Here is a 12,767-nt window from a genome sequence, read left to right as displayed (position 1 = left end):
GTACCTGAGCAGGCACCGGAATGTGGCGACATGGTTAGACAAAGCAGGTCTAACGAAGTTAGAAGGCGACATTTGACAAGGAAGTACTCCGTGAACGGCCTGACACTGGGAAGTTCCGAGGAACAAAGGGACCTTGGTGTGTTTGTCCATAGATCTCTGAAGGCGGGAGGGCAGGTTAATAGGATGGTGAAAAGGCAAATGGGACACTTGCTTTTATTAATCAAAGCATAGGTTACAAAAGCAGGGAGGTCATGTTGGAGTTGTATAGAACTTTGGTGAGGCCACAGCTGGAGTAGTGTGTGTAATTCTGGTCGCCACATTATAGGAAGGATGTGATTGCACTGGAGGGGGGGCAGAGGAGATTCACCAGGATGTTGCCTGGGATGGAACATTTCAGTTATGAAGAGAGGTTGGATAGGCTTGGGCTGTTTTCTCTGGAGCAGAGAACACCGAGGGCGACCTGATCGAGGTGGGCAAGGTTATGAGGGATATTGGCAGGGTGGATAGGGAGCAGCTGTTCCCCTTAGTTGAAGGGTCAGTCACGAGGAGACACAAGTTCAAGGCGAGGGGCAGGGGGTTTAGTGGGGATTTTTACCCAGAGGGCGGTGAGGGTCTGGAATGCACTGCTTGGAAGGGTGGTAGAGGCAGGTTGCCTCTTATCCTTCAAAAAAGTACCTGCATGAGCACTTGGCACGTCTTAACATTCAACGCCAAGTGCTGGCAAATGGAATTAGGTAGGTAGGTCAAATGCTTTTCATGTGTCAGATGTGATATGCCAAAGAACCTCTTCTGCACTGTATTTTACGGTCAGGGTTACTCTCGGTTCTCTGTCCGATGTTGGACCTTTTCACCAACACATCGTGCTGTTAAGAAAAATAACCTCAGAAAATATTATGAAATGAAATGAAATGAAAATCGCTTGTCACAAGTAGGCTTCAAATGAAGTTAGTGAAAAGCCCCTAGTCGCCACATTCCGGCGCCTGTTCGGGGAGGCGGTTACGGGAATTGAACCGTGCTGCTGGCCTGCCTTGGTCTGCTTTCAAAGCCAGCGATTTAGCCCTGTGCTAAACAGCCACAGCCATTTTAACAGACAAGGCAAAATCAGGGCTGCAATGCATTGGGGGCGGGGTGTGGCAAATGTAATCAAGCAGCAATTACATTTGCCACAGGACCTTGAACTTTTGAATCATGGGTTGAAACAGTAAGTCACAGGAAGTCAGAGGCACGCTTCTGAACAGAACAAAGATGTTCAGCAAAGCAGTTGCCCAATTTGTGTTCCGATTTCCCCACCCAGTGCATTTTTCCCCCAGAGGAATAGAGGTAGCAAAAGGAAGGGTGGATCTGGAGGGATCCTGGGGTTTATCAAAGTATGCCCTTAATTACTCCTATATCAGGCCTTACAAATATTTACATGTGGAGAACGCCTTCCTTATTTGGATCGATTTTGATAGCAAGGCAACAAAAAACTAACAGGAAATGAATGGCAAACTAAAAACTGACAATAAAGGGAATTACTAAAGACAGAAGTTATACGGCTAATAACCAAGAGGTAAATGTGATTCCAATTTATGAAAGAAGGGCCAGAGGATAACTATAGGCCCGAGTTGGAATGATTAGTGGGTGGAGAAAACATGTCCCAACAGGAGGATGGAAAGAATTTTGTAGAAACTAAATGGGGAAAAAAGTAGATAGATCATATTCGACTCCTTTAAATCTACTGAATTCCCTGGTTAACCAATGCACTACATTTATGAATTTTTAGCATGACTTACCATAAAGGAAGTGACTTTATTTAGAGAAATGCGGAGTCATAAAACTGGAGAAAGGGGATAAATCCTGGCAGTCCCAAACATACTGGTAACAGTCCACAACAAATTACACAGACTGTGAATCTGGAGATTTGTTTTAGTAGAACAACACCCTAAAATTGTCAGAATATGCTGATGTGATCTTAGGATGCACAGCTCAAAAAATGGAGCACAAATCCCAGGCCATGATTCTGTTCACATAAAGCACTAGGACACTCTCACCTTCAATATTCGGCACAGCTCTGGACATCAAATCACCTGGAAAGAGAAGAGTGAGAACACATTGCTTCTCAGAGAAAGTGCAGCGAAGATGAGGAAACGCTGCAGATACTGGATTTTTGTTCAAAGCGGGTTTGATATTCAAGATCCCAAAAGGGAATAAGTAGCTACAGGGAGGGATACATGGATTCAAATAAGACACTACTTTTTGTTTTTTTAAATTTAGAGTACCCAATTCATTTTTCCAATTAAGGGGCAACTTAGCGTAGCCAAGGGCAGCACGGTGGCGCAGTGGGTTAGCACTGCTGCCTCATGCGCAGAGGTCCCAGGTTCGATCCCGGCTCTGGGTCACTGTCCGTGTGGAGTTGGCACATTCTCCCAGGGTTTGCATGGGTTCCGCCCCCACAACCCAAAAGATGTGCAGGCTAGGTGGATTGGCCACGCTAAAATTGCCCCTTAATTGGAAAAAAATAATTGGGTACTCTAAATTTATAAATAAAAATAAATAAATAAAAGTAATATTTAGCGTGCCCAATCCACCTACCCTGCACACCTTTGGGTTGTGGGGGCGAACCCCCATAAGACACTACTTTACTCACAATGTGAGATCGTGGAACAGTTTAACTACAAGAGAATGTAATACAAGTTGTATTTAAATCTCAAGGCATTTCACAGGAACATCAAACAAAAAGTGACATCAAACCACCCAAGGAGTTGTTCGCACAGATGACCAAAAACGGAGGTCAAAGATGTGGATATTAAAGAACATCTTAAAAAGGTACGATGGAGGGGCTTCGGGAGGGAATTCAAGAATTTAGGGACCCAGCAGCTGAAGGTATGGTCACAGGTCAGAATTGGAGGAGCACAGATATCAAAGGGTTGGAGAGGTTAAGGTAGGAAGTATCAAGGCCCTGCAGGCATTTGAAAACAAAAAAAGTGAACATTTTAAAACCGAGGCTTGCTTAACTGGGAGCCAATGTAAGTCAACAGGGCAGGTGATGGCAAACAGGACTTGGGGCAAGGTAGGACATGGGCAACGATAACCTATAGTTTACAGAGGGTATATGTGGAAGGCCAGCCAGGTGAGTCTAGAGAAAAAGTGGGTGAGAGATTCAGCTAAAGATGAGCTGAGGCAGGGGCGGAATACCGTGATGTTTCTATGTTTTGGAGGAGGAAATAAGCAGTTTGAGTGATGGGCAGTGCAAATTTTCAGCTGACTACATTGAAGTTCTCGGCATCCCAAGCATTTGGGGTAGCAGAGCAAGAGGAGGAAGACAGAGAGCGAGAGCAAATTTTCAGCTGACTACATTGAAGTTCTCGGCTCCCAAGCATTTGGGGTAGCAGGGCAAGAGGAAGAGAGAGAGCGCGAGAGAGAGAGAGCAAAAGATAGAGAGCGAACCCACAGTCCAAAGATGTGCAGGTTGGTGGATTGGCCATGATAAATTGCCCTTAGTGTCCAAAATTGCCCTTAGTGTTGGGTGGGGTTACTGGGTTATGGGGATAGGGTGGAGGTGTGGACCTTGGGTAGGGTGCTCTTTCCAACAGCCGGTGCAGACTCGATGGGCCGAATGGCCTCCTTCTGCACTGTAAATTCTATGAAAGAAGGGCAACAAAAAGATGGTTTACAGCCTGAAATCATTGTAGTATGAAAAACCACAGTGTCTTGGGTTTGCATTCACTGGAAACACCCAAGGACTTGAGGGGCGATCGGATCCAGGTATTTATTATGAAAGATAAGACAACGCAAGTAGATGGTGCACTCGAGTTAATGATTATAGATGATGCCTGGGGCCACGCATTTAATTTGAGAAAATAGATAGATTGGGTGTCTGAAGTTTCAATTTCCCCGAGGTTGACTGAACACGGAACAGGAGTCTGCAAAGAACTCAGGAGGCACAATGGGCTCACTGGCCTCATTCTACACAGTCCTTCAAGACAGCAACAGATAGACTTTGTGTACTGAAAAGAATTATAGCTAGAACCTCAGTCCTTCAATACAGCAAGATAGACTTTGTGTACAGAAAATGAAGAATTATAGCTAGAACCTCCTGGGGCTTTCTTGATTGCCCATCAGGGACCAGAGGAATATTTTTGTCAGACAACCACTTTTTGCCTCTCACAGGATGCAGAGGTGGAAGAGGGATGGTGGATACATACAGGTGAAATAAGTCAAAAGACGAAGGGGCCCTGGAGCTGTGAAGTAAACAGTGCTAGCCACTGTGGTATCGTGCCGCCCCGACCTCCTGTTGTACATGTCTTTTTTTTGTTTAAATATAAAATTGAAAGTACCCAAATCATTTTTTCCAATTCAGGGTAATTTAGTGTGGCCAATCCACCTACCCTGCACAATTTTTTTTTGGTTTTTTGGTTGTGGGGGCGAAACCCACGCAAACACGGGGAGAATTTAAACTCCACACGGACAGTGACCCAGAGCCAGGATCGAACCAGGTCCTCGGCGCCGTAAGGCAGCAGTGCTAACCATTGCGCCGCTGTGCTACCCCTCATCTTTCTGATAAGAAAATCCGACCTCACACTTGTAGGTCATTGTGCGGGGCAATAGCAACAGAATTCTCGTTTTATTCAGCATTGGATACTCCTGTGAGATGCTACGCCAGAATGCAGAGATTCTGGCCAAAAGATGCACTGCTCATTGGTGTCGCTCGCCTTCTTTTGCTTGTAAGAAAACGATTCATCTGCACAGACCTCTTGCCTCGTTTACCAGCAGCTTGAAAATGGAAGAAGCTCTCCTCTGTGATTTAGCGCCAAAAGCACATGCATACAGGGTGTTTGACAAAGTGTATGTGCCGGGCGCATAACCTGCTCATTGCTGCCGCTTTTGGACTGCATACACCCTCATTTTCTTCTTTAAAAAAAAAAAAATTAAGAGTACCCAATTCATTTTTTTTCCAATTAAGGGGCAATTTAGCGTGGCCAATCCACCCACCCTGCACATCTTGGGGTTGTGAGGGCAGCACGGTAGCATAGTGGATAGCACAATTGCTTCACAGCTCCAGGGTCCAAGGTTCGATTCCCGGCTTGGGTCACTGTCTGTACGGAGTCTGCACATCCTCCCAGTGTGCGCGCGTGGGTTTCCTCCGGGTGCTCCGGTTTCCTCTCAGTCCAAAGATGTGCAGGTTAGGTGAATTGGCCATGATAAATTGTCCTTAGTGTCCAAAATTGCCCTTAGGTGTTGGGTGGGGTTACTGGGTGATGGGGATAGGGTGGTGTGGGCTTCGGTAGGGTGCTCTTTCCAAGAGCCGGTGCAGACTCGATGGGCCGAATGGCCTCCTTCTGCACTGTAAATTCTATGAAACCCACACAAACATGGGGAGAATGTGCAAACTCCACACGGACAGTGACCCAGAGCCGGGATCAAACCTGGGACCTCGGTGCCGTGAGACAGCTGTGCTAATCACTGCACTGCCCCCTCATTTTCTTCTTAATTAAAAGGTGGTAGCGACCGCCATTGTCAATAAATGCGGCGGTAGCGGCCGTTAGGCGCTTCTGCGATCAGGGCCACCGCAACCGATCGTTCCACAGCCCACCCAACACCCGCCCGCGGGTCCCAACCCGCTCTTTGAGAAATCCCTGCACTAGTTTAGAAGAGTAAAACTTTTAAGATCCTGGGGGGGGGGTTTACTGACAGGGTGATGTGGAGAGGACGTTTCCTCTTGCTGGAGAATCTGGAACGAGGGGACACGGTTTTAAACGAGCAACCAATATTTTTCATTTTTAAACTGAGATGAGAATTCTTTTCAATTCTTTTCTCTCAGAGGGTCACGAGTCTCTGGAACTCTCTTCCTCAAAATAGCAGTGGATGCAGTCTTGGAATATTTTTAAAGGCAGCACTAGATAGATTCTCGATTAACGGGGCGAGGAGCGGCTGAAAGGTTATCAGGGGTCGGCAGGAATGTGGGGTTGAGGTCACACTCAGATCAGCCATGATCCTTTTGAATGGCGGAGCGGGCTCGAGGGGCCGAGTGGCCTTCTCCTAATTCAGATGTAATAATCCTGAGATTCCATGAAACTGTGGAAAGCTTATTCCTCAAAGATCATTCACTGGCAAAACATCAATAAACCAGAGATCGATCAGATCCAGTCCTGTGATCATAAAGCAAGTCTCATTTGTCAATAAGGCTAGTTTTAGAACGGGAATCACTCTAACATAGTCACCCCAAAGGCAATGTAAATAAAGTGGCACTTCAAGGCAGCAAGCATTGCTAAACGAGCAGGTTTCAGTCCAACAGTAGTATAAAACTGGAAACAGCTGGCCATGGGGCCAAGAGGTTGGTGGAGGTGCTTCAGGTTGCAGTAGAAACAACGTTCAACATAATCAGTGCATTTGCTGCACCGATAAGACAACTGGCATTCGATAGCTGCTTCAAGCTCCGGCAACATCACAGCAGTATATTGGATTGAAGCATCTCAGTGCAACCTGATCGGTATAGACATGACCATTTTGAAAGTCTGTAATGTTTCTTTGACTGTATTGAAGCGCCTGAGTGCAACATGGATGTATGTGGAACGCCTGAATATTACTACACTGTGTAATGGCAAATTTGAAATGTTTGTAATGTTCTTTCAGATATTTTAGGAATAAAGTATATTTTTGCAACAAAAAAAAAAAGCAGTTTTCAGAAATAAGCAAGCACATCAACATTCCTTAAAGTACACCTGTGGTAAATAACACGCATTATCCAAGGTTAATGACTCGCAAAGTCAGTACTCATCTTACTCAATGGGAGGCAACAATAGCGCAATTTACAAAAGGAAACAATGTTAATACCTCCTCCAGAATGTAAACTGAACAACATTAACCACTAATATGAGAATCATTTAGTGAACATGGTAAAGACAAGAACATAAACTTTAATTACTCTACTTCCCCACACTTGAGATGTAAAACAAAGAAATCCTTACCAAAGTCATTTGATTTTAAATCACTTGTGCTTCCCTCCCTTGCTGTGTTCTCCATGTCTTCAATCAAACAGCTACTTTCCATAGTCTTGTCTAACCACTTCTTGGAAACATCAGACTTGAAATGCTGATCTCTGGCAGTCTGCTGGAGAACAAAAACATCCAGCATCTTCAACCCGGAGCATTTATTTGGGAGGAAGCACTTTAAGATGACACTCTCCATATCTTATTAAAATGAAGCACAGCACATGATTTGACTATCAATTGCAACTGAACGCAATCACCTTGCTGATGACATTATCTTTGTTGAAGAAAGCAGATCACTTATTTAAATCAAATCTTCTTTGTCTGCCCATTGTGATTAGTATATTGCCTGGCTGAAAAACACTACCAGACTTAATTAGCACTTAAATCCTGACATGGACAAAAAGAAACTCGAGACAATGCACTGAATGTTTTGAGGCCCGTCTGTCTCAAACCTATATGATTGAACCACAAGCCTTAATAAACATATACCCTGCTAATGAGAGTACTGTACTGCCATCTGGATTAGCAGAGTTCAAAACCCTTGCAGTGCTTATGGACAAGACTGATCCCATCTGCAACGGTCACAGGGCCCCTTTAATTCCATTTCCAGATGGCCAAAAAAAAAAATGACCAGTACCTTTGCTCATTTGCAACTCCAGATGCCACTGGTAATTGAGTTACCTATATTTACCAGAAGCAACAATTTAAAAAATAATGTTTTGGTGATGTGTTCATTTCAGCAACAAACTGAAGTCTTTGAAAGATTGGTGTGCTAACTCACTCTATGGTACCTCTCACATCTGCTCTCTTTTAGCAGCTTCTGTGCTGTGCAGACAGCAGAAAGATTTACTTCAGCTGCTCCCAATTCCAAACATTAAACCACTCTGCATATCAAAAGGGCTCATCTGTGCGTACAGCATTTTCTCATTTGTTTTACATAATTTAAAAAAGGCCTTCCTCCCCCACTAATTTGCTCCCCGCCTCTCCTGAAGCATAGGCTACTGTTGTAGCACAGTTTCTATTATGGCAGGCAAGTAGAGGCCAGAGCTATCTAATTAGTCCCACCCATCAACATGTCCAGGCTTGTGTGCAGCTTGGGGTAAGTTTGGGTGGCCTTTTCAACAGCCCAATTTTGTCTTGAACATATGTATTTTCCAGCAGAGTCACAGAATCATGATCAGGAGTGGCTGTTATTTGATCCTGTAGGGGTATCAAAGCAAGACCTCAGTCACTAAACCTGGGATGGTATATTTCACAAGACATATCGTAACAGAAAACAAAAGGAGGTCAGTTGAGATTATTCTTCCATGTATTATGTTTAGCATGATTTATTGAGATATCCTGATACAAATACAGTAACTGAATGGATTAAAAATACCTTTTGGTTTAGAAAATTCACATCAAACGTTACTGTGGTTGCTTTTGATGAAAGGTCATCAGTATTTCCAGCATTTGTTATTGCGCTGCCTTGGCATATTGGAATTCAGTCGCTAAGTTTTTTAAAAATAAATTTAGAATACCCAATTCATTTTTCCAATTAAGGGGCAATTTAGCATGGCCAATCCACCTAGCCTGCACATCTTTGGGTTGTGGGGGCGAAACCCACGCAGACACGGGGAGAATGTGCAAACTCCACACGGACAGTGACCCAGAGCCGGGATCGAACCTAGGACCTCGGCGCCGTGAGGCAGCAGTGCTAACCCACTGCGCTGCCCCGTCACTAGGTTTACAAGAATTCATTAATTTACATTTGGACAGCATCTTAAACAAATGCTCGGATCATCCCAAGACACTTTGCAACTGATGGATTAAAGCACAAATGCCACATTGCACACAGCAAGGTTCCATAAACATATGAATAAGTGCGAATGAATGAACAGATAGGATAGCATTGGTCAATGAGGGTTTTTTAATCAAAACACTGGACGCCATAGAACAGCTCACCTTTTTGTTTCTCTTTCATGGGATGTCGGCATCGCGCATTTATTGTCAGTCTTTCACAGTAACTTCATTGCAGTGTTAATGGAAGCTTACTTGCGACACTAATAAAGATTTTTTATTTAATTACCCCTTGTGAAGGTAGTGATCAGCCTTCTTGAACCACTGCAGTCCATGTGGTGTAGGTGCTGTTAAACAAAGGCAATTCCTTGTCTGTTTAGCACCTCAGCCAGAAGACATGCCTTACAGTCACAATTGGCAGAACTCTCACACTAGAAAGGTGAAATTAATGGTGGAGTGTTCAAAATACTCTCTTGGCACAGTACAGTGTGGAAGGACAGACATCTAGATTATAATCCAAAGTTTGACACACTTCACACTTACTTCACTGAAATCCTAACAACACTTTTGAGAACACAAACTACTGCTGGAAATCAGAAGGTGAACGGGGGCGGGGGGGGGGGGGGGGTTAATATTTCAGGGCTGTGACCTTTTATCATGACTTTCACGAAAAGTCACTGATCTGAAACCTTAACGGTTTCTCTCTTCATAGATGCTGCCCGACTTGATGAGTATTTCTGGCATTTTTTGTTTTTCTTATTCAGGATTCAATGTCCACGCATTTGGGGTTTGGGGGTGTGGCAACGTTAACAGGGAAGGACGAGACGACTACTGGAGAATGGGTTAAGAAAACTGTTACGACCCCCTACAGGGACAGAACTTGTACAGCATCAGATTTCCCTTCTACACCTCAAGAGTATGAGCTACCCAGGTGAATAATTGGAGGAACTCCCCACAGGATATAAACCCCGACCTGCTCGTCAGGGGAGATGACCCTGCTGGGAGTGGAGAGGAGTGATTGTTGTATCGAATGTGGCGAGTGTTGCAGGCTGGCACATTCCAAGGTCGAGGACTACGTGCTGAGGGACGCACTCAAGCTTGGGGCAGCTGCCGCCAAGGCGCAATGGGGAAAGACCACAGTGTAAGGTCTTACCAGCAAATGTACACCGAGGGGCGGGGAACAGTGTAAACCCCCCTCGGTCTGGGTCATTAACACTCCAATGTATAAAAGAAACATGACAATGTAAATGTTTAAGAAGGAATTGCAACGTAAAGAACGATATGTGTGCAAGGTTATCAAAATTGAATGGAAGAAAGTCAAGGGAATGTGTAACTCGGATGGAAATGTACAGTCAAGACAATTCGAAATGTTCTGTAATGCTTATGATAGATTTTATGAATAAAGTATTTTTTTTTTTTTTTTTTTAAAAGAAAAAAGTGTGAGAATAAAGAGAGAGTTGTATCCCATCAGCCTGGCCTCTTGGAGTCTTTGCCTCCATCCCCAACAAAAACAATGCGACTTGAAAGAGATGAAGAATACAAGCAAGGGTGAAACATAGAATTTACAGTGCAGGAGGCCATTCAGCCCATCGAGTCTGCACCGGCTCTTGGAAAGAGCACCCTACCCAAGGTCCACACCTCCACCCTATCCCCATAACCCAGTAACCCCACCTAACACTAAGGGCAATTTTGGACACAAAGGGCATTTTATCATGGCCAATCCACCTAACCTGCACATCTTTGGACTGTGGGAGGAAACCGGAGCACCCGGAGGAAACCCACGCACACACGGGGAGGATGTGCAGACTCCGCACAGACAGTGACCCAAGCCGGAATCAAACCTGAGACCCTGGAGCTGTGAAGCAATTGTGCTATCCACAATGCTATCGTAAAAGGAAAAAAAACAGGAGAATTGGTGGTGGCAAAGGAAAATGGGTTCTTTTTAAAAAAATATATATTTATTAAAGTTTTTCTAACAAAACAATTTTTTCCCCTTACAAACAATAAACCCCCCCCCGCCCCCTAGGTTTGGCAGCGCCAGCCCTCCTCGGTCCCTACTGCGTTCCAGGAACCCTCTCCTTACCCTCAGGGTCTTCTTCGCCCACACAAACCCCATAATACTCCTACCTACTCTCTTGAAAAAGCCCTTGGTAATCACGATGGGGAGGCACTGGAACACAAACAAAAACCTCGGAAGGACCACCATTTTGACCGACTGCACTCTACCCGCCAATGAGAGCGGCAACATGTCCCATCTTTTGAAGTCCACCTCCATTTGGTCCACCAACCTCGTCAGATTCAATTTGTGTAGGGCCCCCCAGCTCCTGGCTATCTGGATCCCTAGATACCGAAAACTTCCCTCCGCCCTCCTCAGCGGTAGGTCCCCTATCCCTCTTTCTTGGTCCCCTGCCTGTAGTACAAAAAGCTCGCTCTTCCCTACATTGAGCTTATAGCCCGAGAACTCCCTCAAAGTCTGCATGACCTCCACCATCCCCTCCATTGGGTCCGCCACGTACAGCAACAGGTCATCCGCGTATAGCGACACCCGATGCTCTTCTCCCCCGCGGACCACCCCCCTCCATTTATTAGACTCCCTCAGTGATATGGCCAAGGGTTCGATCGCCAATGCAACAACAGGTGGGGGGGGGGGGGACAGAGGGCACCCCTGCCTCGTTCCTCAGTACAGCCGAAAGTACTCCGACCTCCGCCGGTTCGTCACCACACTTGCCACCGGGGCGCTGTAAAGGAGCTTAACCCAGCTAATAAACCCTCCCCCGAACCCAAACCTACGCAACACCTCCCAGAGGTACTCCCACTCTACTCGGTCAAAGGCCTTTTCCACATCCATGGCTGCCACTATCTCCGCCTCTCCCTCCTCCGATGGCATCATTATCACGTTTAAGAGCCGCCGCACATTCATATTTAATTGCCTGCCCTTTACAAATCCCGTCTGGTCCTCATGTATCACCCCCGGGACACAGTCCTCAATCCTCGTGGCCAGCACTTTTGCCAATAGCTTAGCGTCCACATTAAGGAGCGAAATCGGCCTGTACGATTCACATTGCAGTGGGTCCTTGTCTCGCTTCAGAATCAAGGAAATTGTCGCCTCCGACATTGTCGAGGGCAGGGTCCCCTCCTCTCTTGCCTCGTTAAAGGTCCTCACTAGTAGCGGGGCCAACAGGTCCACATACTTTCTATAGAACTCCACCGGGAACCCATCCGGCCCCGGGGCCTTCCCCACCTGCATACTCCCCAAACCCTTACTCAGCTCCTCCAACCCGATTGGTGCCCCCAAACCAGCCACCTCTTGCTCCTCCACCCTCGGGAACCGCAGTTGGTCCAGGAATCTTCTCATCCCCTCTTCCCCCCCTGGGGGCTGGGATCTGTACAGCTCTTCATAGAAGGCCTTGAATACCTTGTTTATTTCCGTTGCACCCTGGGCCATGGCCACCCTGGGCCCCACCATCTTTGACTCCCCCTATTTCCCTCGCTGCCGCCCTCTTACGGAGCTGGTGTGCCAGCATCCGACTGGCCTTTTCCCCGTACTCGTAGGTCGCCCCCTGCGCCTTCCTCCACTGTGCCTCCGCCTTCCCCGTGGTCAACAGGTCAAACTCCGTCTGGAGCCGTTGCCTTTCCCCAAGTAATCTTTCTTCCGGGGCCTCTGCGTATCTGCGCCACTCGCAAAATCTCCCCCACTAACCTCTCCCTTTCCATACCCTCTGTCTTCTCCCTCTGAGCCCTGATGGAGATTAGCTCTCCCCTGATCACCGCCTTCAACGCCTCCCATACCACCCCCACTCGCACCTCCCAGTTGTCGTTGGCCTCCAGGTACCTTTCAATACACCCACTTACCTTCCCACACACCACCTCATCTGCCAGCAGTCCCACATCTAACCGCCACAGCGGGCGTTGGTCCCTCTCCTCTCCCAGCCCCACTTCCACCCAGTGCGGGGCATGGTCCGAAACGGCTATGGCCGAATACTCCGTCCCCGCCACCCTCGGGATGACCGCCCTGCC

General features: G+C 46.5%; 1 protein-coding gene across 8 annotated transcripts in view; it reads right to left on the bottom strand.

Annotated features, from left to right (window-relative positions):
- The window catches only part of lima1a (LIM domain and actin binding 1a), a 164,380-nt gene that overhangs the window by 31,610 nt on the left and 120,003 nt on the right, over positions 1-12,767 (bottom strand). For 5 of the 8 annotated variants that reach the window (XM_072493968.1, XM_072493966.1, XM_072493973.1 and 2 more), the window contains 2 exons: positions 6,948-7,089; positions 2,031-2,066 (listed from right to left, as the gene is read on the bottom strand). In XM_072493968.1, the coding sequence (XP_072350069.1) occupies positions 2,031-2,066; positions 6,948-7,089 (178 nt within the window). The remainder of the gene's footprint in view (positions 1-2,030; positions 2,067-6,947; positions 7,090-12,767) is intronic. The other 3 variants (XM_072493970.1, XM_072493971.1, XM_072493972.1) reach the window with 3 other exon arrangements.

The sequence above is a fragment of the Scyliorhinus torazame genome, chromosome X (genome assembly GCF_047496885.1).
Source record: "Scyliorhinus torazame isolate Kashiwa2021f chromosome X, sScyTor2.1, whole genome shotgun sequence".
Lineage (NCBI taxonomy): Eukaryota > Metazoa > Chordata > Chondrichthyes > Carcharhiniformes > Scyliorhinidae > Scyliorhinus > Scyliorhinus torazame.
The sequence above is the reverse complement of the archived record's forward strand: the minus strand, read 5'-3'. Positions and strand labels throughout refer to the sequence as shown.